The sequence below is a fragment of the Mustela lutreola genome, chromosome 9 (assembly GCF_030435805.1).
Source record: "Mustela lutreola isolate mMusLut2 chromosome 9, mMusLut2.pri, whole genome shotgun sequence".
Lineage (NCBI taxonomy): Eukaryota > Metazoa > Chordata > Mammalia > Carnivora > Mustelidae > Mustela > Mustela lutreola.
Genome location: NC_081298.1, coordinates 116,508,576 through 116,536,022, shown reverse-complemented (window position 1 = coordinate 116,536,022; position 27,447 = coordinate 116,508,576). Strand labels below are relative to the sequence as shown.

Sequence of the window (27,447 nt, the reverse complement as noted above, 5' to 3'; positions counted from 1 at the left end):
TACATTCCAAGTGCTCCCACATCCAAGGACCCGAAAGAAACCTCCTACCGTGCCTGTCCCCAAAATTAAACCAAAATGCCACATCAGCAATCTGGTGTTTTAAGGGACTTAAATGTGTGAATTTTAGAGAAATTGCTTGTTCATTAAAGTGAATTGATGGTTGTTAAGATCTTGTGCACTACACAAACACACACACAGAGTTTGGGGTATTTTATCATCTGGAGCATAAAGATAGAAGTCTAGTGAACCGATTCTTTCTAAACAAACCATCTGTAGACCTTTGTCTTCCTATCAGATGCTTCCAAAGCATTTCAAATTGGGGTTTTTAAGGGTATTAAGAGAATCACTGGCTTATGGTCATCAAGTCAATTGTTGCTGAGTATGGGTGTGTCGACCATGTTCTAATGAGACACGCCTTACCCCAACTACATAGAGGAACAAGAAACTAATTTAAAAAAATGTACTCCTTCAAAGATGGAAGACCACCAAGAAGGAAGCCATTGAGAAGGTCTAGCCTACATACCTCAGTTTTACTGGTGCTCCCATGATTCAAATTTCCTTTGACCTACAACTACGTGGAAGAAAAAGTGTTGTTTATGCCTCAGATTTCTAACAGGGTGTGCCTTTTTAAGCCACTATTTTAACCCCTACATAACCTGTCATTCTTTTATCATCTCCAATCTCTCACATGGCAATTCTACTCATCTCTAGCACTTTTACATTCTAGTCAATGTGACATGTAAATCCAGAAACAATATGCTCTGAATCATGAAGTTGAGTATCTTTAGTCACAGACTGGAAGGCCAGGCATAATGGGTAATTCATTATACACTACATTTATTATTTTAAAATACGGCACACATGATCATGTATTCTCTTGAGTCATAAGGTTTTATGCTACACTAAAGAAATCAGTACTGCCCCAAGATTTCAAAAAAGTAAGTGGAAACGGGTATGGGATGGAGTACTGATGTTCCTATGCATAGACACACTGAAACAGTGGATTTTGTAGATTATATTTTTGCAAGATGTACTGCTAAGATTAAGGTGGAAAGATTCAGGTACTCTATATAGACAGAAACACATTTCAAGAGTGTAAAACCTGGGGCATCTGGGTGGCTCAGTGGGTTAAAGCCTCTGCCTTCGGTTTGGGTCATGATCCCAGGGTCCTGAGATCGAGCCCCAAGTCGGGCTCTCTGCTCAGTGGGGAGCCTGCTTTCCCCTCCCCCCTCTCTCTGTCTGCCTGTCTGCCTACTTGTGATCTTTGTCTGTCAAATAAATAAATAAAATCTTAAAAAAAAAAAAAAAGAGTGTAAAACCTACTGGAAATGCCACATCAGTCAGTCAGGATCCCAATTCTTTTTTTTCTTAGCTAGAGATATAGAAATCCCCTAAAATAATAAGCATATAGCTCCATATTCTTGTCTTGAATCATCACCATATAGCCAATGCTGACGGTGCCCACTTACAAAGCACAGCACAAAGGAAAGATGCTATGGTTCTCTTATTTGGGTTCCCCCGTAGTCTCTCAAACAACTTAGTTACAGGGCTAGACAGTAAATTCTGATCATACATTCAAAGACATCTTCCACACATGAATGATAAGTATCACTAAGCAGATATAAATTAATCTGGCACTGAGAAGAAGGTAAAAAACATTAAAGACTAGAGAAGATGGTATATAGCTAGCCTGTTTTCAACCCCCTGCCCAGCCCCAACACCCCCAATATCCTCATTCATCTCTTGGGTGAATTCCACATCAGAGTTCCATCCCTTTACGCTTAAAACCCCCTTGGGAGGAGTGATGGGAGAGAGGGAAAATGTGGATGAGGATCTGAGAGATGACTTTGCTGAAAGAAGAGCCACCAGGCACCCTTTTTGGGAAACGGGCTATTCACTTCTGGGAGAACTAAAATAAAAGAAACTGTGATCCGGGAGCCAGTGCAGAGTTACGCCATCTATTCTATCATGTGGCAAGGAAGACTAAACCACGGCCCCCTTGGTAAATAAAGGACTCGCTCCCATCCATTCAGACCCACTTCTTCTTCCTTATTCAAGGCTCAGCTTGTGGAGTAAGAGCCAGCTTCAAACGTGGACTTTGCCACTTAAAGGCTGTGTGGCTTTCTGCAAGATCCTTACTAACCGCTCCAAGCCTCCATTTCTTTATTTCTAAAACAGAAAAAAACCAGCCATGTAAACCTCATGGACATCTTGGAAGTATTTTACCCGCTAATGCATACCAAGGGCTTCGTGCCTGATGCTTATAAAATGCACAATAAAGATGCTGATGTCACTGCCCTGGTTTCTGCCGTTACTGTCACGTGGGGGCAAACACTTTGCAGAGACGTGTCTGTCTAGCCCCCAGGCCACGATGCTGCAAGACCCCTAAGTGAGAGACCTATGCAGGGATGGCCGCAGAGGAGGTAGAAAGACAAGAGAAGGTGCAAGACAGATTACAAAGATGAACGACTTTCTTGAAGACCAGAGGCGAGGACAGGGTCAAAAGTGGCCTAGGAGCTCCCGGCCTAACTGCCTGGAAAATGGTGTCACTTGCCCAGAACCACTAAGTCAGAAGGGAAAGGAAGAAAGAAGAAAGGAGGAGTCCAGCAGTCACTTCCCCACCAGCTGTGTCAAACAACGATCTAGCACGGTGCTGTCCAATACATTAACGCCTGGCCACATGTTACTACTTCAGTAAAATTTCAATGAAACACAACTTAAAATTCAATTCCTTAGTCGCCCTGCCCACATGGGACTAACATCTGTTACATCAGACAGCACAGATCCAGGACATTCCCATCATCACAGAAAGTCCTACTAGACAGCGTTGACACAGCTCAAGAGTAAGCAAACTCCTTCCGTAAAAGGCAAAATAATAAATAGTTATTTTAGACCTTGTGAGCCCTCCAGTCCCTGCTACAACTTCCCAACTCTACCATCATGGCATTAAAGCAACATGAGGACCACCTGTAAATGACAGGGCCTGGCTGTGTTCCAATAAAACTTGACAAAAACAGACGGTGGAACAGATTTGGCATATGAGCCATATCTTGCCAATCCCTGATCTGGGAGCCTAAATGTAGAGGCACACAACCCAGTTTTAAATCTCAAAAGAGTCCCTGGGGGGCCTGGGTGATGCAGTCCGTGAAACTTCCCACTCCTGGTTTGGGCTCAGGTCCTGAGCTCGGGGTCCTTGAGATTAGGCTCCATGTCCTGCCCCTGCGCCACCCTCAAGACAGAGCCTGCTTGAGAGCCTTCCTCCCCCTCTCCCTCCCTTTTGTGCTCACGCTCTCTCTCAAAAATAAATGAATCAATCTGTAAATCTCAAGATTCCCTTTACTAGCTGTATCATCGTAAGAAGCTGTGGAAAGCTCCCCGGACTTCAGTTGCCTAATGCGTAAAACAAGAAAAACGGTATCTCATTAAGATGTTAGAGAAGTAAAAAGACGACGGGCATACACATGACTAACTTTCAGAAGGAATGTGTTCCTCATCTCATGATTTCCAGGTTTTCTGGGTGCATTTCTCCAACCCTCTCTTTCTAAATTAGCACCCAGGTCCCAGGGCAAAAATGCAACCAGATAGCAGGCTCAGAGATTTTGCATCTGGGCATTTTTCTACCAAACCTATGGACATACCCACTGTAGCTCTCATCCCGGAGCTCCTGAATTCCCAAGAGAATTGCAGCTCAGAAAGTCAGAAAGTTTCCCTATTGCAACTGCAAAGGTTATTATCCTTTTCTTGGATTTGCTCTGACAAATCTTACAACTTCCCCTTTCCCCATGGTGAGGCAGAAGGAGGTCTGAAGATGCATGCAGCAGCAGAATCCGAAGGTGCAGACCCAGAGGTCTGGACAGCAGAGGCCAGAGCCCTCTGGCTTTCCTTCTCTCAGCTTTGCTAAGTCAAGGACAGAGAGCAGGCAAGAAGAAAGAGAAATGGTTGCAGCCTTTGGCCAGAGTCAGGGAATTCTGAGGGTGTTCACTTCAGTGCATTTGAGAACAGGGAGAGCTTCCCGTTGCTCCCTGGCCATTGCCAAGTGCCTTTCTTTGCGTTCAGAGTCAGCCACACCTTTTATGGCCTGGCTATGCCCTAAATTCATGCTGCCTGAGCAAACGCGGTCAGTCTCTCCCATTTGCTTACATGCTGTATCCGTGGCAGTTTTCATACCTCTCAAAAACAGATACTCTAAATGTTATACAACAACTCCTCCCGGTGCCTTTGTGTGTCTGGGCACGGGGGTCTATGTGTGTGCATGAGTGTATGTGACACCCCAGTCTCCTTCTGCTATTTCCCCATGACTATTAAGGATACCACCATCTTGCCAACATTTTTCCCCCTTACTCCGTACACATCACCTACTTTCCTGATTCTTCTCAACTGCCTCCCCCTTCCCTCGGTGCCCCACATAGATTCCCTCAAAATATAGTTCACAAACAAATTAGGCTGGACGGAACCAAGTCACAAATCATGAGAGAACTCCACAGTTCTGTGATGTGACATGGGGTAAATTCAAAGGAAAGAGAAATAAATCTGCCACTCAATCCTGGTCAAGATCCCAGGTTTTAACTCAAACTCTGAAATGGAACATTAACTAGCAACAAACCTCTCTTAATACTTATCCTTTCAGCTGTTGCAGCTGAACCATAAAATTGAATTATTTATTTTTCAAATGCGAATGAATGGTTGTTTAGTAAGTTCAGTATTATTTGGGCAACGATAGGGAAAATAAATGCTAAGGAAACGTGTAAGTGTTTCAAAAATCTCATTGGCAGATTTCTACAATCTTGTTAAAAACCTGGATATCTGCCCTTGACTCTAGACATCAGATCTAGTCAAAGTTCAATAAAACACTTCGTGACCAGCTCTCCAACTTTACCTAATCTGCAATCTTCAATGTGGTCATTTTAACCAGACTACAAGTCAAATGAAGAAAAAAACCCCAAACATTTAAAGCAAATTCTATATCCTAACTCTGTAAAATCTTCTACGCTTAAAATTATGAAACTATTCAAAATATTTACTCATGTAATTCTAATCAGCCAGAAAGAATCTATAAATCATCGGGGTACTTTCAACAATGTGATTTTTCACCTGAAATTTCCAAATCCTTGCATTAGTTTTCAAACATACCTTGTATGCAAACATCATTTCATAGTCTAATTTTACCACCCACCACCAATGCCCTAGAATTAGGTGTCTGCCTCATGATCAGAATTGTCTGTGAAAGAACATGGAAAAAAGAACTTACGTGCAAAATGTCCTAATCTGCATTTGACAGTTTTTAAAAGAAAATAGTAGTAATTAGTAACAATTTTCCGGAAAACTCTGTGAACTGATTTTTAAAAGTAATGAATGAGACTGTCATTTTCATTTTACTATACTTGCCCATACTTCATCATGTCTATGTATCTCAGGGAGAGCTACACAATTAAAATAATAGATAACGTCCAGCAGGAACGTGTCTTGACCAAAGACCCAGTTTAAAAATGGAGGCCAGAAGGACACAGCTTAACATATACCAAAATCATGTTAAAAAGGAGGCAATAAAAATAAAAACCTATCAGGACAGAAATACAGAATTGTTCTTAAAATTATCCTAACAGTTTTTGCCATACATTAATTTACAGTGTTTAAACTTCAATTATAGGGCGCCTTGGTGGCTCAGTGGGTTAAGCTGCTGCCTTCGGCTCAGGTCATGATCTCAGCGTCCTGGGATCGAGTCCCACATCGGGCTCTCTGCTCAGCAGGGAGCGTGCTTCCTTCTCTCACTCTCTATCTGCCTGCCTCTCTGCCTACTTGTGATCTCTGTCTGTCAAATAAATAAAATCTTAAAAAAAAATAAAAAAAATAAACTTCAATTGTATATGGCTTCTAAACAACTGCAGTGATTACCTGCTTTGCCATAATGAACACCGTTCTTTAAAAAGTAAGGTAATCTTAAAAAAAAATCTGCATGTGAGAACTTTCTATCTAAATTCATCCATCTCTGGTTGTCGAGTGATCTTTAGGGACTACACTGGATTAGGTTTTGTGGCTAGAGAGTTTCTTTGGAGAAACTATATATTTTCTGCATTAATATTAGGACATAGGGTTTGACGAAGGATTTTTACCCTTACCAGGTACAAGAGAAAAACTTAGACACAACATTTGTAAGGCAAAACAGTCTAACTCTGGAGACACATTTTGGTGGTTTTTGAGGACAACAGAGAAGAATCTTAGAAATTAGAATTGAATAGAAAATCTGAAATGCAGTGTCTTTATAACTATTTCCCAGACTCTACAAATGGAGCAAGTACAGTGAAACCTCATTAAATCAGACACCAGTGACTCAGAATTTGGACTAATTAAAGACAGAAGCTGGACAAAGTTTAACCCAGCCTAAATAATGCTTAAAATGCTCAGGAACGGAAAAACTGTTGTCATCTTTCAGGTATGAAAATTTTAAATAACTCTCCACGAGAGTTTATTTTCTCAGTGTACTTCTTCCCTACCTTGAAGTTATAGCTATTATAGGACTGCAATAAAAATTTAATTTGGAGAAAGATCCAAAACAGGGATGTTAGTAGGTCTGCCTCCTTCCAGCTGTCCTTTTAATGAGATTTCCCCACACATTTACAATAGTCAGTTGACTTCTGAGTCTTCATCTTCCTTTGGATACCCGCCTCCTCAAATTAAAAAAAAAAAAAAAAAAAGATCCAAAATAGGAATAAAAAGTGATCATTACTTACGAACACAACTCGAAAAGGTAGGATCCGGCCCAAATCCCATTTTGCAGGTACATCTGTAGCTGCCCATGGTATTCAAACACTCACCATTAGGGCACACGCCCTGGAGCTGGCATTCATTAATATCTGCAGGAAAACACAATCCTCTTAGAAGGGGGTGGTCCAGCCCAGTTGCACAGATTCTGGCTGTAAACAGCATTCACTCTCTTTTTCACTACATTAATCTCTTAGTGACAGTAAATGAGAGATGTTGGCTTTTAATGCAGCGGGTATGAGTGACCCCAAATTGAATCAAGCATTCAATGAACATCTACAATTTATATCATAACTATTTATTATGCACCTTCGATGTACCCGTTTCTGTTCGAGATACTAGAAATTTACTAGTTATCAAACTGACAAGATTCCAACCCTCACAGTTCTTACCTTAACAGGTATCAGATTTTAGAGATCATACAGGTAAGGCAAAGATTCTTGCCCTAAAGACGCAAGCTATCTATCTGGACATACAACGACCTACCAATTAAAGAAGTGAAAAGCAGTTGAACTTACCATAATAAGAAGAAAGGTCATTAATGTGAAGAAGTCAAATTATGAAACTGCCCACGTAGATAGTAAGAGCTGACGGAGTTAGCTGAAGGTAGGGGAGACCAGAGCCTTGAGGAGGGCTTAAGACTTCATCAGGCATGGGGCGCCTGGGTGTCTCAGTGGGTTAGGGCCTCTGCCTTTGGCTCGGGTCATGGTCCCAGGGTCCTGGGATCAAGCCCCACATCGGGCTCTCTGCTCAGCAGGGAGCCTGCTTCCCCCTCTCTCTGCCTGCCTCTCTGCCTACTTGTGATCTCTGTCTGTTGGGTGAATAAATAAAATCTTAAAAAAAAAAAAGACTTCATCAGGCATCGAGGTCAGGGAGAAGGTGGAAGATGGGTGGATGGGTGGATGGATGGATGGATGGATGGGGAGGAAGGGGTAACCTACAACAGTGACCCCAGAGCATGGGCGCAGAGACTGCACAAAGGGAGGGGGGAATCAAGAAACACTAAGTCAAACTTGGCTGGAAAAGTAGTTTCTGGAAGGTAAACAGTTGGAAAAAGAGCCAGTTAAAGCCAGGCCAGCTTTGGATTCACTAGTACTGAGACAAGGAGCCATCCTAAAGGTTTCTGAGCACAAGGAAGATAGCACCAAAGGCAGGATCCAACGAAATTCATGTGGCCAACACATGGCTTGGTGAGAAGAGACCGGAAGTGGATGATGGAAGGAGTAATGCAAGTAGGAGACAGGACAAGCCAGGTTGGGACAGTGAGAATAATCAGGAAGGAATTTTTCTTCTGAAAAGAACAATGAGCCAAATGCGTAGATAGTGTTTGACTGGCCAGCAGAACACTGGAAAGGAGCAGAAAGGAGTTGAAGATGCCTGGGAGGTATCTAATCTGGGAAAAGAGGAAAAGACACCGTTGGTTTTGTGGAAAGTTCTGAGGAAAAAAGAGGCAAATGAAGAGACTAGTTTTACACTTGAAGGTCACATAAGGATACACAAGTATAAAATCCAGGAACAGTGGTAGATTTAGGAATAAAGTAAAGACACAACATGGCTAGAAATAAAGACTTGAGGTCATCCATATAGGGTGATTGCTATGGTATGAATGTTTGTGCCCCCCCAAAATTCAGGCATTGAAATCATAACCCCCAAAGGGGGCCTTTGGGAGTCGCTTAAGCCATGAGGAAGATCCCCACTCCCTTCCATCGTTTGAGGACACAACAGAGATATCTGCAACCAGTAGAGGGCCCTCATCAGAAGGGACCATGCCAGCACCTTGATTTTGGACTTCCCAGCCTTCAGAACGGTGAGGAACAAGTATCTGTGGTTTATGAGCTACCCAGTTGGTGATATTCTATTACAGCAGCCCAAATGGGCTATGACAGCAATCCAAAGGAAAATCAAAATGATTTGGAAGAGGAGAGATAAAAACATGTGCTTAAAAAAAAAAAAAAGATTGTAGAGTATTTTGTAAAGGTCATTAATTAAAAATGAAAAATAGACTAGGACAAGATAAAAGTGAAAAATTAATGGTTATTTCTATTTTTATTCAGGTGGCTTATGAAGTTTAACAATTAACAAACATGGTTATTAGCATTTCTGTTTCCAATAATGTTTGCCTGCTTCAATCATCAATTCCAATAAAATTTCTATTAATGATTTAAAAATTAATTTTCTGTATTAAAATCGGACACAATCGGTAGCAAAATTTTACCAGCAAAACTGTCACATAATAAGGCAAATATAAACCTCAATAAATCCTTATTTTCTTGTATTTCATATTCTAAGTAGCCCCTGATTTCCATAATGGATCTATTTTATTGAACACATGCAGTCTGTAATTCCAGCAATAAAACACTTTTTCAATGACATCCAAATAACAAAAGAACACATATATTTGCTGTAGAAATCCTACAGCTTTCTAACTTGGACCCAGCTGAAAGCTGGCACCGCCAGACCACACCTGGCATGGCATATGGTCCCGCACCTGGTCATCTCACTCTTTATCAGAGCCTACACTGTGCTGTGATACATGCCCACACACAGCAGGCAACTGAAAATATTCCCTTATCACTCACTGTTCTTAAGAAAACCACCATGGAGGACCAGAAAGAATGGCAAGTCCGGTTGGGGCTACATGGTACGAGTAAAGCCCCTATTGTATGTCCCAGGTTAAACCTCAAATTTGGGTAACCAGCCAGTTGCAGGCAAAAAAGGCAGGACAAAACCTGCACTCTCCAGTTCTCCCTAATGTCCCCACTTGTCTGTGAGTTAGGAGCCTTCCTCCTTCTCTGAGTGGCCGCTACTCCTGCTCATTGGTTGCACTCCTACATATTTCTCGTTCACCTTTGGGATGCAAAATTGTCCCTTGACTGGAGTTTTCTATGAAGTGGTGTGCCAGCCTCACAGCTGGCTGCCAGGTTACAATGGCGGGTTTCTCCTCCAATGCATAAATATCTGATGTACAACCATTTGCTTGTGCCCTCTTCCAATATCCTCTCTTTGACTCTCCTCAAAGTTGTCCATTGCTTCAGCCATGATGCCGTGCGAACGGAGGACAGGAATTAAGACTTAAGAAAAAAAAAAAAAACCCACCCTGGTGATAGATAGGAAGAGAAAAATTCAAGAGGAAGGGGAATCCTGCATTTCCTATTACCTCTACCTTTTTCAGCTTGTGCTCCCGGCACTAACTAGCTACACCACTTCCCCTAATTTTGGCCCTAGAAGCATGCAACTAACTTTCTACCTCACACTTTCTCAGCTTCCAGAAAAACTATTTCCCTTAACTGTCTCAATTTATTTTTTAACCTATTCTCTAAAATACCATAAATTAGAGAGTAAATTTCCAAGTTCCTTCCTAATTTATATACAGCAAAGTATATCGATCTTAAATATACAGCCACATGACCTTTCACACATACATATGTATATGTATATCCATGCATGCACACGTACATAACTGGGTAACCACCACCCAGACTGTGATCTAGAACATCTCCATTGTCTCCGAAGGCTCCTTTACTACGCAATCCCATCAACATCTCTGCCCCCACAGGCAACTGCTCTCATCCATTAGTCGACCCTGTTCTTCTACTTCATCGAAAGGAAATCCTATTGCATACGTCTTTTGTCTGACTTTTACTCATTATTATGCCTGTGAGATTCATCATTATTGCATATAGCAATCCATTCTCTTACTGCTATTATATTTTATTGTGTGAGAATATAAAAATTAATTTATCCATTCAACTGTTGATTGACATTTGGGTTAGTTCCAATTTTTGGCTATCAGTAACAATGCTTCTGTGAACATTCAAATACAGACGTCTTTTGGTAGGCCAAGGTGCTTATTATTCTCCTGTACGTATAAAGGAGTAGAATTTCTGACTCACTAGAGAAGACTCATGATTACTTTAATAAATAATCACAGAGTTGTCCAAAATGGTTATGCCAATTTCCATCCCTGGCTCCAACTGTTCCACATCCTCACCAAATTACTGTCAGTCTTTTTCACTGTAGCTGTTCTGGTGGGAGTGTAGTGTTGTTACACTGTGGTTTTAATTTGCATTTCCTTTTCATATATTTATTGGTCATCTGAATATGAAAACATTCTCTTCTAAAATGCAAATATCTAGGGAATGTTGTAGGTCAGTAAGATTGCTTTCCTCTCAGTAGTCAAGGAGATCACTGGTAATTCCCCAAGGGAGAATGGTGTGTGCTTGCTTTCGGGACATTTTGGGTTGTCACAAGGACTGGAGAGTAGAGAGAGTAGATAGCAGGGAGTCTAGCATTCAAGAAGTTTGGGTTGTCCCCCTTGACAAAGACTTGCTCAGCCAAAAATGCCCACAATGTCCTCGCTGAGAAATCCACACAGAGATGATTAAACTCTGAGTTTGTAAGTACAGAGGGTCCATTTGACTCAGCATCTGTATCTTGTTCAAATGACAATCTTCTGTTGTCACAGAGACTGTCACAAGAGACTGAGTCCCCCACATCCCTAAGTTTCAGTCTATGTGGTTTGTGACCTACAAGGCTACAGTCCTCACTACCAAGTCTGACCAGGTCTCTGACATGGTTCATCAGACTTAACTGTCACCTGCGGAGCTGTCCTCAGAACTCTGGGAACCTGGTACAGCTATTTTAAGCAAGGTGCTTCTTTTGCATTTGCTTCAAATATTGAGCTTCTATAATAAGATGGCACTTGTCAAAATTTGTAAAAGTTTTATATCCCAACTTTTTATTTCTGTGCCAAATTATACGGCAGATTTCAACAACTTATTCACAAAACCTTCAAAAGCATTCCAGTCATAAATTGTTAATTCCCAACACACAAAATTTTACACCTAAAAGCTAGATAAAAATAGTCTTTTTCTTTGGGGGGGGCGCTTTCTTCTTCCATCCCCAGTTTTGCTCCCAAGGAAACTGTAGGTGGTTAGTTTATTAGTTTATATGCTTTGTGTTTAAAAAAACGAAAACAAGGGAGCCTGGGTGGCTCAGTCAGTTAAGGTCTATCTTTGGCTTGGGTGGGGCGGTGTCCCTGCTGGGCCCCGGGGGAGTCAGCTTCTCCTTCTGCCCCTCCCCCCCATGCTTTCTCTTGCTCTCTCAAATAAATAAAAACTTTAAAAACAAAATAAAAACAAAACCAAAAAGATAAAAAACAGATCTCCCATCATTTTTAATTTAGAACCTTAGAAAATAATATGAAACATGAAAAGTTACCCAAATGACTTTCTCAGGTAGCCAAGCTCCTTAAGATCTTTCTAAACAAACTGAAGGAAATGAGGGGTTCAAAATGCTTAAAGAAATAAAATGTATTAGGGGCACCTGGATGGCTCAGTGGGTTAAAGCCTCTGCCTTTGGCTCAGGTCATGGTCTCAGGGTCTCTCAGGGTCCTGGGATTGAGCCCCACATTGGGCTCTCTGCTCAGCGGGGAGCCTGCTTCCCCCTTCCCGCTCTCTCTCTGCCTGCCTCTCTGCCTACTTGTGATCTCTGTCTGTCAGAGATAAATAAAATAAAAAAAAAAAAAAAGAAAGATGCATTAGCTAAACACATTATATCTGGACATGAGAGGTCTGAAGAGTACACTAGATGTTATCAGGCAAAACTTGAACAATTATACAGAACATGATGGGCAAATTATGAATTATAATTCTATTTAGATCCCAATTCCTACGGCTATTTTTTAAAAAAATCAAATAAAAGCCTCTAACTTGATTCTTTTTATAAATAACATATTTGACAAACATGACTGGGTTTCAGAAGTCTCATATTTTAGAGGGTCAGCCAATCTCCCTTATTGTATTCTGATTAAATTGAAAACCGTTTAGAGTTTAAAGAAACAGATAAACAAATGAACGTGTTCATTGTTCTCCCTCTATAGAGCCCTGAATTTTTCTAGCCAACTGTGGAAATCTATCCTTGCAAAGAATGGTATCCCCTCACAGTTCACGGATTTAACGAATATAGATCCAAAGGAAAGGCAGGAGGAGCTGGCCCTCTTGAACAGCCAGGCCCTCTACCTCCCAAGCTGAGAGGCTTTGTTAAGTCCAGAAGCTGACAGAAGCAGAAAGAAGAAAAGAAATCTCAGACAGCCCTACATGCTCCCTTCCGGTAGGCAAAAATCTATAGAGCTACAGGGAACATGAAGGGGACTTAACCTACTTCTCAACTCACTTAAAACATTTATAGAGTTTCTCTGCCCACTATAGCCTACCATGTGCGTCTGGCTGTAACAAGTTCAATAAAACAAAGCTCTCTTTTTGTGAGTTTAAAATGGTTGAATATTAGCAACATCACATGGTTCAACCTCATACAACCAAAATCGAAGGCTAGGCATCTATTAGCAGATAGCAGAAAGATAAAGAGGAGTTGGAAAATATGCCAAACAAGGGACTCTTTAAACAACTTAACGTAACACAGCTTTAGTATCTCAAGAGTAGGGAACGGCACAATAATGGAGTAGAATGAGACCAGGACCCTCTTCCTCCTCCTTTACGTGTGTATAGCACACCTCCTCTCACTGGAACTTCAAATCACTCTGGATGGTAAGCAACACCATAGTTATTCTTATTTTACAAGCAAAATCTGGGCAAGATCTTTTTTTTTTTTTTTAAGATCTTACTTATCTGAGAGACAAGAAATAGAATGTGTGCAAGAGAGTGAAAGAGAGCGAGAGAGCAAGTGGGCGTGTCCATGTACATGTGAGCTGAGGGGAGGGGCAGAGAGAGAGGGAGAGGAAGAAGGAAAGCATGTCAGGCCGACTTCATGCTACGTGCAGAGCCCTATGCAGGGCTTGACCTCAGGACCCAGATTTCAATTGAGCCACCCAGGTGCCCCAAGATCTTATTTTTTAAAAGGGTTGGGGGGGGCATGTGTGACAATCTAATGAGAAGCATATCCCATTAAGTCCTACACCTGGGTGGCTCAGTGGGTTAAAGCCTCTGCCTTCGGCTCAGGTCATGATCCCAGGGTCCTGGGATCGAGCCCCGCATCAGGCTGTCTGCTCCGCGGAGAGGCTGCTTCCTCCTTTCTCTCTCTCTCTGCCTGCCTCTCTGCCTACTTGTGACCTCTGTCTGTCAAATAAATAAATAAAATCTTTAAAAAAAAAAGAAAAAGACCTACATTTGGTATAATAGGGATGCTAACTTACGTTACCTACGAGAGCAAGTCATTTAGTTTCTCTTGATGTACACTCCTTTTCTGTAACACAAAGGGGCTGAGCCAGATAATTCCCAAGGTTACTTCCAGCTTAAATATTCAGACTTCAAAACAACCTGGTTGGAAATGCCAAGGAATAAATAAAGTATGACAGTTTGTGCATAATATATTACGAACAGCGTAAGTGTCCTTATGGGAACTAAATGCACTTTGATGTATCCATTCTCCTAAAGGAAAGTATGTATGTTTAACAGAGTCATAATTTACTGCCTTTTCAGTGACGTAAGTTTATACAGGAAATGAGGCATGTCCAGTAACTGAAAGGAATTAAGTACTAGGTGAGAAGAGTACATGAAGATCTTCATACTGTGCGGAACGATGAAGCTTTCTACAGATTCTGCTGTGGATATTCAGTTTTTGCTGATGGACAGAAATTCCAGCATACGATCTCACAATAGGACTCCCACTTGAAAGCAGAAAAAATACGTCTCAAGGTCAATACTTTTCCTAGCCAGACAGACCATTTGGCTACTTAATAGGGGCCACTTGCTTTAGAGAATGTGTTCTCCCAGAGGACATGTGGATTCCTTCAACTCCTGTAGAAGCAGATTCACCCTAGGTGCACCGTAAAGGCATATGACGGTATGTCAAAAGGTACACACAGGCTTGGATACTTTTTTTTTTTTTTTTAAGATTTTATTTATTTATTTATTTATTTTTTAAAAGATTTTATTTATTTATTTGACAGAGAGAGATCACAAGTAGGCAGAGAGGCAGGCAGAGAGAGAGAGAGAGAGAGAGGGGGAAGCAGGCTCCCTATGGAGCAGAGAGCCCGATGCGGGACTCGATCTCAGGACCCTGAGATCATGACCTGAGCTGAAAGCAGTGGCTTAACCCACTGAGCCACCCAGGTGCCCCAAGATTTTATTTATTTATCTGACACAGAGATCACAAGTAGGCATAGAGGCAAGCAGAGAGAGAGAGGGGGAAGTAGGCTCCCCACTGAGCCCCCAAATACCATTCTGTAGGTCTCTTTGCAGTCATGTTTGTCTCAAGCTTGACCTCAGTGCTGTAGGTTCCCTTACCTGATCTCTAACTGTCCCACCTTTGCAAATGATAACCTAGCCCAAGATGGATTTGCTCGCTAGACTCACTGAGAGGAGGCAAACCACTGTGCGAGCAACTCAACTCACTTGTAGCTCTTCTGTCTTCAGAGTAACATGATAAAAGAATTATCACCACCCCAGAGAACAGCTTGTATTTATTTCTTGCTACATGTGTGCTACACATGGAAAACACTAATAACATACACATCTCTGTTGGTCTTGGATTTCTGACTCTAGTCTACAGGCACGACATTAATTTTTCCTTGAAACATTCACAGAAGCATGAATCCATCATGGGCTTTCCTCATCACTCGTGATACAACAGTCATCTTCCCATTGATTTTATAGCCCCAGAGATTCAGGTCAAAGAGCTATTGGAAAATACAACGTGCTAATGACTCACTTCACCACTGTCTTTCCTGAAGAAAAGTGAATAAAGTAAACAGACACTTCCTTTTTGAATCCTATCCCAGTGATATAAGCACAGTAAGAAGACACACTAGAAAAAGACTCTCAAATGGATCAGAATGAGTCCCAAATTGGTTCTTAAATGCTGAAACATGAAGCTTAAGTCCAGACCAAAAGCTGTTTAAGTTCTATCGAAAATTCTGTGCTTACTTAAACTAGAAACTGCAGCAGAAGCTCCAGAAAAATGCCTAGGAGGGTAAAAGAAACCCTTCAAATCAGTAACACATCAATGCTCTCTTAGTCACTGACTTCTGTAAAACTTGATCCAGAATCACATTAAGTACCACAGCACTGGGATTAAAACACTAAATATAGCAGAGCACTATGATGAATTTCTGGCAGCTAAATAAAAAGAATTTTAAACATTTTAAAGTGTTTTGAAGAACTGATTTATCAAGTCTGGTGGGCTTCAGACTTAACTTCTACCTACTGATTTTCTACTGTAACTTTCCAAATACATAGCAAGAGCAATGGATTCTAAATCTCATATTTATACCCACACTGCCGTCGCATACACATTCCCTATTTCTTCCTAGAAAGAAATAAACATCACAAAAATCAATGCCCTTAGGTTGTGGAACTGAAAGCAACTTTAGAGACAATGCTAACTAGAGAATACTGCATAGACAGAGAAGTCAGAGAACACACTGAAGAAATGGAAAAATGTATTGAAAAGATTTTAAATGAAGACATCAATGGCTATTATCACATCACTGGCCAGAACTGTGAATATTAGGAATTGGTACTGGCCACATGTTGCTGAGTGAAAGGAGCAACCATGAAAGAACAGAGACTAGACAATCTGGAAAATCATTAAAAAACCCAAATTGACCTATTCTTATAAGAGTCAGGCTAGGATTATTTCTGGAAAACAGAGTGCATTGTTCTACATCCAGTTACACATAGATACAAAGTTTATTTAAAAATATAATGAACTAGGGGCGCCTGGGTGGCTCAGTGGGTTAAAGCCTCTGCCTTCGGCTTCGGTCATGATCTCAGGGTCCTGAGATCAAGCCCCACGTTGGGCTCTCTGCTCAGCGAGGAGCCTGCTTCCCTCTCTCTCTCTGCCTGCCTACCTGCCTACTTGTGATCTCTCTCTCTGTCAAATAAATAAATAAAATCTTAAATATATAATGAACTACACAGTTTCTAATATAATCACCAGAATAGTGTTTTTCTTCACCAGTACTTTGTCAATATGGCTCCTTACATAGAGGTAAAGTGACCTCACATTAATATAAGTAAATATCTTCATTTCCTTTTTCCCCAGGCAAAGGCACTTCTATTTCTTGAGTCAGGGTAAAGCATCAGGATGTTGCAGACTGATTGTCAAAATGACCCCAATTCTCCACCTCTCTACTTCTCCCCACCTTTCACTACGTGACTTCACAGGTCCTCCCAGGAAGGGATAGAGTCCAATTCCCCTCCCCCTGAATGTGAGCGGGTCTTGTGACTTCGGGTCTTGTGACTTCTGACTTTCAGCCACTAGACTAGGTGGAAGAGACAGTGTATCAATTCCAAGCCTTGGCCTAAAAAGCTTTGTGTGCTTTTATTCTCTTTTGGAGCCCTGCTACGCCATGAGAACAGCGCACGTTAGCTGCCCGGAAGATGAGAGACTGCGGAAGACAGTGGAGACATCCCAGCCAAGACCATCCTACACCGTCCAGCCCTGGGCACCAAGCGGCAGATTACAGATGCCTGACTGAGCCTGGCTGAGCTCACCCACACCTGCTGCGAGGAGAGAGGATACCAGAAAAGGAGTGCTCCAGCATCCAAAGGAGCTTGAGCTTACACAAAAGCACAGAAGCATAAATACAAAACAAAATCATACAAATTAACACAAATGCATTTAGAAGCATAAATATTCTACTCATTAAAGACTTTTGGAAAAAACTGAGGAGGTACAATGACTTACTAATAATATTAAAAAAAAAAAGCTTTTAAATGACACAGCAGACACATTTACAAGACAACTTGCTATAAAAATAAATGATGTCTGGAGAACTTTATGATTTCTAAACCAAACCAGCAAAGGAGCCTGAGCGAAACACAGACTGTGAAAGGACTGGCGAGTATCACACTGCCCGTCATGGTTTCCCCACCTGTAACAAACAGGTGTGGTCATGGTCAAGAATTAAAGACCTGACAAAATGTGTTAAAGTACTTCCAGTAGGGGGCGCGTAGGTGGCTCAGTTGGTTAAGCATGTGCCTTTGGCTCAGGTCATGATCCCAGAATCCTGGGATCCAGCCCCACATCAGCAGGAAGCCTGCTTCTCCCTTTCCCTCTGCCTGCCTCTCTGCCTACTTGAGTTCACGCATCCTCTATCAAGTAAATAAATAAAATCTTAAAAAAAAAAAGTACTTTCTGAGAACCCGGGTGGCTCAGTCAGTTCAGTGAGCATCTAACTCTTTTTTTGTTTTTTAAATAATTTAAAATTTTTTTTTATAAACATGTAATGTATTATTGGCCCCAGGGGTACAGATCTGTGAATAGCCAGGTTTACACACCTCACAGCACTCACCATAGCACATACCCTCCCCAATGTCCATAACCCCACCACCCTCTCCCTACCCGCCTCCCCCGGCAAGCCTCAGTTTGTTTTGTGAGATTAAGAGTCTCTTATGGTTTGTCTCCCTCCCGATCCCATCTGGTTTCATTTCTTCTTTTCCTACCCCCCAGGCCCCCCGCCATGTTGCTTCTCCATTTCCTCCTATCAGGGAGATCATATGATGGTTGTCTTTCTCTGACTGACTTATTTCGCTAAGCATAATACCCTCTAGTTCCATCCACGTCATTGGAAATGGCAAGATTTCATTTCTTCTGATGGCTGCATAGTATTCCATTGTGTGTGTGTGTGTATATATATATATACACACCACATCTTCTTTATCCATTCATCTGTTGATGGACATCGAGGTTCTTTCCATAGTTTGGCTATTTTGCACATTGCTGCTATAAACATTCAAGTGCACATGCCCTTTTGGATCACTACGTTTGTATCTTTAGGGTAAATATCCAGTAGGAGCATCTGATTCTTGATTTTGGCTCAGGTCACGGTCTTGGGATTGTGAGATCGAGGCCCAAGTCAGGCTTGCTGTGGGGCATGGAGCCCGGAGCCTGCTTGGGATTCTCTATTTTCCCCCACCTCGGCCCCTTCCCCTCACCGTGGTCTGTCTCTCTCTCAAATAAATAAATAAATAAATAAATTAATTAATTAATTCTTTAAAGAAAAACTTTCATAAACTATAAACAGCTACATACATGCTAGTAGCACAGGAAGGAAAGCCCTGGCTGCAGAAGTAAATTCTACCACTCTCTGGCTATGTAACCCTCCATTAGTTAATTTCTTTGAGCCTCAAGATTCAGTTTCATTATCAGTCAAAAAAAGGGGCGCCTGGGTGGCTCAGTGGGTTAAAGCCTCTGCCTTAGGGTCATGATCTCAGGGTCCTGGAATCAAGCCCCACATCAGGCTCTCTGCTCAGCGGGGAGCCTGCTTGCTCCTCTCTCTCTGCCTGCCTCTCTGCCTGCTTGTGATCTCTGTCTGTCAAATAAATAAAATCTTAAAAAAAAAGATACTACTACTTATCTCAGAGGGTTGTTAGATTATGACATACCTGAAACATCCAACACAGTGGTCCCACCAACTGGGCTCTCAGTAAATGCTAGTAAGATACATACATGGGCAGGGAAACATACGCAAGCAACAATGACCAGAAAGGAAACGTACTGCATTAGAAAAAAGAAAACTATCAAGTTATTCTTATGCAAGTAATACCATAAGGAGAAAAGCCTCATGTCACTAAAATCAACAGTAATTAGAAATAGAGCAACAGGGGCACCTGGGTGGCTCAGCTGGTTAAGCACTCAACTTGATTCTGGCTCAGGTCATGATCTCATTGGTGGTGAGATCTAGATCTGCGCCAAGGGGCTTCTTGCTGAGCGTGGAGCCTGCTTGAAGATTCTCCCCCTCTGCCTCTTCCCCTCCCCCCAGTAATTAAATCCTTTAAAAAAAATACCTGGGAAATATATTTTATAAATATTTTCATATCTATATATTAAATTAGATTTAGATCAATTAATTAGATTAATTAGATATTAAAATATAATATTTTCTATATTTAAATAGAAATATACAGGGCCTATGTAAAGAAAAAGAGACTATTTCACTGCCCTCTGTGTGTTTTCAAATTTGTAAAGAAAGGAAGCAGAAGAGGAGAGGAGGGATACGGTGAATAAACTCTCTAGTGATAGTGAGAAGGGAACTGGACATCATGCAGCGTTCACGGGAAGAATCACAGCTTGGAACCTGTAATTTCTCTTGTAAATTTAACCACAGATTCATTGAAGCTTCATGTTCAAGTATGCCGGTAACAGTATACAGACTACAAAAAAAAAAAGAAACTAATCTGGAAATAGCATTTTAGGGGGATGGCTAAATAAATTATCCTATATCCATTTAATTGGTTACTACGTCAGCATTAAAACAATTTTTCTAAGATTTCATAGCATCAGAATGTATTATGTATTAAGTAAAAAAGAAAAAGTTTCACTTCGCACTTGTCCATGAATTATAATCTCAAAAAATATATACATACATATGATTGGCAGAAACTATAGCAAAATGCATCAGTTTTTGAGGGAGGTTAAGGTAATTTATATTTCTATACATTTCTTTAGTTTCTAAATTTCAAACAATAGGTACCATTTATTTTCCAAACAGCAGAGGCAATGTGTTTGTTTTAAAGAATAGGTTTTTAAACCAGAAATTTCTTTCTTCTGGTTCATTTTTTTTTTAAAGATTTTATTTATTTATTTGCCAGACAGAGATCACAAGCAGGCAGAGAGGCAGGCAGGCTGGGAGGAAGCAGGCTCCCTGCTGAGCAGAGACCCCCCCCCCTATGCAAGGCTCGATCCCAGGAGGCTGGGATCATGATCTGTGCCAAAGGCAGAAGTTTTAACCCACTGAGTCACCCAGACTCCCCTCTTCTGATTCATTTCTTAAGCATTTACTATATGCTGCTTTGATATTTTAATTTTATGATAACAGTGATCTTCTAAGGGCAAGAATTGAGTCTTATTATATTCTAATACTTCTCAAAGTACTCCCACTTAAATCATCATTAACTAAAATGAGTGAGATAATGAATGGCAGATGGTTAATACATTGATGCTGTTGGCTACTTAATTACAACAGGAGAAAAGACAATCTTTGAATAACATTTAATTTATATAATTTGAAGCTTTCTCAATGCATTTTTAGCACCCTCAAAGAAAATTTGTAAAAATATGTACACATTAAATACCACATTTAATACTGATATCTTGAATTTTAAAGAGCTCAACCCTGATATGGATAAATGTCAAAGAAATGTTACATAGACACTTTGTGCTTTGGCATTCTCTCTTGTTCCAAATACACAGCAACTGCCCATAAATTATAAAAGAAAATTAAAAATAAAAAACACGACAAATATCCCAGTAAACCTAAGATACATGGCAGTAGATGGAGCCATTGAATTTCTGGGGCTAGTGACTAGGAAGAAACATGGGCAGCCAAGAATTTAGCAACTGAAGACAGGAACCTGAAGGGAACTGTGCAGAAATTTCTTCCTTAGCAACTGAAATCCCACTAAACTTTTCAACATGCTTAAAAAGTTAAATGAATGAACACCTTCTAAAGAAACAAGAACAGGTAGCTTTGAAAAATCACCAGAAATTCAGAAGAGGAAAACAGTCTCAAAACAAAAGTATAATGGATGGGATAGAGTCCAGATGGGCAGAATAAAGCAAGAATTAGAAAACTGTAAGATGGAACTGAGGTATTCATTCAAAAGCAGCCAAAGAAAGAAAGGACAAAAGGATACAAGCACGAAAGACTTATTCAGAGGCATAAAATTCAGAGAGGTTCCCAAAACTAGTCAACAGGAGTTTAGCTGAGAAGGTGGTGGAAAAACAGAATCTGCAGAGATAATAGCTGGTCATTTTTCAAATCTGAGAAGAGACATGACTACCTGGATTGCCAACACACTCTGTCTACTGAAAAAAGTCAAAATAAATGCAAATATTGACACAGCATGATAAAACAGCAAAAAAAAAAAAAAAAAAAAAAAAAAAAAAAAAAAAAAGATTCAAAGATCTCAAAAGAGAGAACAAGAGAATATCTCCAAAGGAGGAAAAGTATCAAAAAGAAGTTGGAATACTTCAGTATAATGTATTGCTAGAAAACCACTTAGAGCTGTACACCTGACCAGTCTTTTTTTTTTTTTTTTAAGATTTTATTCATTTATTTAACAGAGATCACAAGCAGGCAGAGAGGTAGACAGAGAGAGAGGGAAGCAGGCCTCCCGCCGAGCAGAGAGCCTGATGCGGGGCTTGATCCCAGGACCCTGAGATCATGACCTGAGTAGAAGGCAGAGGCTTAACCCACTGAGCCACCCAGGTGCCCCAGGACCTTGAGATCATGACCTGAGTCGAAGGCAGAGGCTTAACCCGCTGAGCCACCCAGGTGCCCCCGACCAGTCTACTTATAGAAGAAGCTCAAAAGAAAAATTTTTTCAGACCTCTAAAGTATGTACTTCTTAGGGGCCCTCATTTAAAGAACCATGAAAGAACATCATCTTGAAATACAGACTGGCAAATACAGGACACACAATTAAATTTGAGTTTCAGATAAACAGGTACTTTTTAGTATGTATGTGCCAACCAAATTATTTGCTAGTTATATGAGATTCAAGTTTAACTCAGTGTCCTATATTTTATCAGGGAAACCTACTTTTAAAAAAAACCCAGAAAGTAAGCACAGGATACAAGAAACGATGCTGACTGCAAACCTTATAAAATAGATTAAATTCATTTAATAACTAACTATATGGGGAAAAAACCATCTCAGTTTCCACTAACTGTACCTCTGAAAGTAACTGTAAAATGATGACTCTACGTGAACCCAGCACTATACCACAGCCACATTCTTTTCTCCAGCCAAGCAAGTTTTCTTAAAACCTGTACTTTCTAGTTTTCTCAAAGTACTTGAAGACCAGTCTTCTTCTATATGCTTACCATACTGAAGTCATAACTTTTTATAATGATTAAGAGGTCTGAAATAGAAGCTATAGTTCAGCCAACCTCTTCAGAACCCAAAAATCCCATGTATGGCTTACTGATGTGGAGCAAGTTTCATTTAATAATCGAGAAATGCCCCTGAAAAAAAATGTCCATTATCCTATGTTCCAAACAAAATCTGGTTTCAAATGCAGTATGGGGCAACATCTTAAAGAAGCTCCAGAGTGAAAGTTTTGTATTGGGTATGATGATGTCCCATGGATCTGTTTTGTAAATTTATTTTATTAAAGCAGAAAAACCGGTGTAATAAAATGACACCAAGAGAAAGTTATGTGGGCAGCTCTTTCATATTTGCTTTAACAGGCTCATCTGGAGTCAGCTAAAATTTAGCTCGTTGGGAGAATGAACAAAGCAAATTGTGTCCTGCTGATTCCAACTAATTTAATTACACTAAGTTCAAGGTCAGGAAGGATGTCTTAGTCATTACTTATCCTTAGTCTGTAGCTCAGGAGAGCCTTGCCAATTAATAGCTGGGGAGTCACTAAATATTTTTAAATTTAATATTTTTGAGACTATCTATGAAAAAGGAATACACAAACACTGGATCATGAAAGTGTAGATGTCTCTTACTTACATATTTTGGCATTGCTAAAAAATGCACAAAATAATACTAGCTGGGTTTTATCCCTATAGCTCATGAAGTGGTTATTTTCAATGGATCCAAAGAGGTATTTGTTTTTAACAAAAGATTTCACTGAACAGATGGGTCCCCAAGTAATTTCAGAACCAAATGTATTTTTAAAGCTTGGATTGATGTCCAATTTTGTAAGAGTTCATTCATCTCGTGACAAAGTAATGGGCAAGCGAGAGTTCTCAAAATGCAGGAAGAACTGAGCTCTAGAGTTGGGGAGGATGAAAGCAGGCATTCCTATTATCCTATGCGGGAGGCACGAACTCCTTTAATTCTAGCTCTACATTGAACTTTTGCACAATAATCGAACGACAATTCCACCATGGAATACGCTTGTGTTGTTTGTTATGATAAATGAAGGAAATTACAACAATTCCGTCATGTTAAGGGTAGCGAGGGCAGGTTTTAAGCTCTGTGTGTGTAGATGTAATAAATCATTCCTTTGAAAAGATAATTGCAGCACCGCTAGAGAGGAGAAAAAAGCCGGACTTTGAGGGCAATTATTCCAAAGCTCCTCAAATTAACTTGTGCACAGTTGGTTCTTTGTGACTGAGCCCACATTACTAAACGTTGTTTCAGGACATTAGTTCGCTTAGGTGAAGGAAATAATGTAATTCTAGTTATTAATCACTTTAATGTTAAATGTGCTTTGTAAACTGAGAAGACATTAAACTCTAAGAACAATGTGGAACGCACAAGCAATTAGTCGTTAATGGGCTCCTTTTGAAAAGCTCTAGCAAAACAAAATCAAAAGCTTCAAGTTCTCGGAAAAAAGAGTGTACATATGTAATGTGAGAAAGTTCTACTTAATTTTGCTGACTAATAGTGTCACAAAGGGAGTGAAATTAATCCCTTCTCTCAAAAGTAATTTTAATAGGTTATGATGAATGAAATCATATTATTTTATGAGTCAACCTCCTCTATAGTGTAATTTAGCAGTGTCTTTTGGAGGCACCATGAAATAGAATTTTCTGTGATACTTCACTCCAGAATCCACGCCAAAAAGCGTAACGCTGTTCTGCAAATATCCTCCTAAGACAAATGTAAGCCAGGATTTGGTGTTACTGACCATCAGTGCAAAGAACGAGATGGAACCATTAAGATAGGCTCAGTATGAACAAAACTTGCGAAAGGCCACTCCATACCAACCATACCAGAGAAGGGAAATACAAAATTAACAACAATAATCAAGCAATTATTTAAAGGATTCTTCATTCTATTTCGCTAAATAAGACAACCAGGGTAATAGGTGCAAATTTTTACTTCCACTTCCATCATGGTTTTTTTTTTAAATACTGGTAGAACCTTGAACCAGCTAGAAGGAGGAATATATTGGATAACCATCCTTTCTTATTACACAAAATCAAATTATTATTAATTACTTTGACTCCTATTACTCCTCACAACAGATGGCATGTCTTCTGTTCTAATGAGCTATATCTACATCAGTCATACTTCCAGATACATATAAAATCAGTAAACGAGGTCATGCGGCACATGGAAAAGGATGTGGTTTAGGAGTTCAAGCCTGGTCGGGCCTCTTATTATCTGTGTGATCTTGGTAAAGTTACTTACTCTCTCTGTGTCTCAGTTTTAATTGGGATTCATAACGTCCATATCCCATACCCCATCCCATCGCAACCACAAAAACATGTATACTCTTTATCATTTGCGGTTGGGAAAAGGTGACATTCTGGAGAATGTCTGCCATTGAGGCACACAGGTTTATAATGGAGAAGGATAAGTAGGGATCCTCGTCTGTTTACAGTCTAAGGAGCGGGTGGGTACACCTCATCACAGGGGACACTTGGGGAAACTTCCTGTCTAGGGGTTAAAATCTGGGGGACAGACCGAGATGTCATTTCTTTCTTCTCATCCACAGCCAACAGAACACTGAGAGCATCAGACAACTGGAATGTACCTACAAAGTCACACAAACTCACGCTCTGCCCAGGAGAGACACGTCCCTGGCTAGCTGTAATAAGGGTCTGCTGGATCACCTCCACATGCAGGAAGTTCAGCACTTCCAAAGGCATTTCAGTGCTGGTGAATGCTAGTCCACACAAAAAGTTTGCTTGTAGTTATAAATATGCTTCCTTTCAACTCCATCCTATGGACTGTTTTTTTTTTTTTTTTTTTTTTAAGATTTTATTTACTTATTTGACAGAGAGAGAGAGATCACAAGTAGGCAGAGAGGCAGGCAGAGAGGAAGCAGGCTCCCCGCTGAGCAGAGAGCCCAATGCAGTTCTTGATCCCAGGACCCTGAGATCATAATCTGAGCTGAAGTCAGAGGGGTGAGCCACCCAGGTGCCCCTGGACTGGTTTTTTGAAGGAACTCATCAGAGACTCGTTTTGTAGGACAGTTAATCAAACATTTAAAGGCTGGTTTGTACGGCAGTTGGCTACATGTCTCTTCAGTCTGCACTTCTCCAGGGCTAAACACCCTCAGGTTTCCAGGCCCTTAGCAAGCTTTGTTGTCCTTATCAGCCAAGAGACAATGAACACCAAACACCCAAACCTCAAATGCAGTCTGAATGGTAGAGGACAAGACTGTTACTTCCAAGCTCATTCTGCTTCTACTAACACATTCTAAAAATGGGCTAGGGCTTGTCATATAGATTTGTATCCAAATCTGTGAAGCAGTCACTTCATTTACACTGTAGAACATATATTCATTCGACATATTCCTTCTTCCATCCATTTAATTCAATCTTCCCTCTTTTCACAGAATCTTTTGAGGATGTCTTAAATTCTACTGATTCCTAGGTAATATTGATTAATCCATTATTCCCATTCCTAAGGTTTACAGAGGTTTTCCAGTAAGTGTCTTGAGCAGTTAAATCTAACTTTCCCAATACTCTTTCACATGAGGGCTTGTCATATTTTAAGGCAAAACTTTTTTAAACACATGGTACACCTCTGTGAATTTCAAAAGAAAATTCTTTGTTTGCTAAAAAGCTCTACAAATCGTAAAAGTTAGATACAATATGGAACAGCTTGAGAAAATTCTCAGGTAATTAAGATAGTCCACTGAAACGAGCCCTTTTAGAAGGAATTAATCCATACTTTGTAACATTACCTTAATTTACTCTGTCCTACAAATACTTACCAGTCAAGGATACAGAGCCCCAGACAACAAGTCAGAAAACATGTGCTGTATTCCTGACACAGGTCTGGGTTCACTAAGATTCTTAAAGGCTCTTTATTTCAACACAGACATACTTCCAAGTTACTAATAATACCTTTATCCCAGATGTGTAAGGGGAAATTAAGAGCATTAATTGAACATTTCACAAAGTAAGTGACATAAAATTTGCTATCATCTTTGTGTACTAAATGAGGCATTAGTCAGTCTGAGTTCTAACCTCCATTCCAGACTCATGAAAGCCTCTTAGCCAGTCTGGGCTTGAACATCTCCATCTATATGGTACAGACGCTGGGCCAGGCTAAATGATCTCTGAGGATCCCTCTGCTTGCTCAACTCTGCTACATGGTTCAGAAAAAACTGAGCAAAGTACTCAGGACACTTCATATTTACCTACACAGCTTTAACTTTGCCTAAGAGTGCATTCATCCTGATATTTAAGACCTCAATGCTTCAAGGTGGCTAGCAATATTCTGGTGAGGGGGGAAAAAAAGAACTCTCCTACCCAATCATGTGTCTGCAAGGAAGCAGTACTGCTAGGAACATGTGTGTAGTCATCTGCACATATGCATCTGCCCACACGTGGACAGGCAGTGACTAACCTGGAGACCACAAGGGGCTCCGTAATGGAATCTAATCTCCTGTGAGTTTCATCACAAATTAATATAAGGGGATAAAAAGTTCCATGAAGTTTAAATACTAATTCTAGTAACCATACACTAAAACTCTTTTATTTCCTTAGAGCTAAACTGAGTAAGGAGGTAGTCACCGCTATGACCTTTGCATACTGAGCTAATGAGCGAAAACATGATAAAACAACTCAAGATTCCTCAAAATCCAAAACAATGAAGTCCACACCAATGAATTCAGTTAAGCTTACCTTGACAAAAGGTGTTGTTAACCCGCTTGTAACCTTGTAGACATTCCATCATTTGGTTATATCCATGATAAGCTGTAAGAAGACATAATTCTTTGTTACATACTTACGTTCTTACAGTCCTAATCTACCAGTGTGATAACCCAAGCCACCGAAGTCATCAGTGGTCTGTCCTACTCATTT

At 40.4% G+C, this 27,447-nt stretch overlaps 1 protein-coding gene across 10 annotated transcripts in view; it reads right to left on the bottom strand.

Annotated features, from left to right (window-relative positions):
* LTBP1 (latent transforming growth factor beta binding protein 1) overlaps nucleotides 1-27,447 on the bottom strand; it is a 403,430-nt gene that overhangs the window by 140,287 nt on the left and 235,696 nt on the right. For all 10 annotated transcript variants that reach the window (XM_059188603.1, XM_059188601.1, XM_059188606.1 and 7 more), the window contains 2 exons: nucleotides 27,268-27,339; nucleotides 6,729-6,851 (listed from right to left, as the gene is read on the bottom strand). In XM_059188603.1, coding sequence (XP_059044586.1) covers nucleotides 6,729-6,851; nucleotides 27,268-27,339 — 195 coding nt within the window. The remainder of the gene's footprint in view (nucleotides 1-6,728; nucleotides 6,852-27,267; nucleotides 27,340-27,447) is intronic.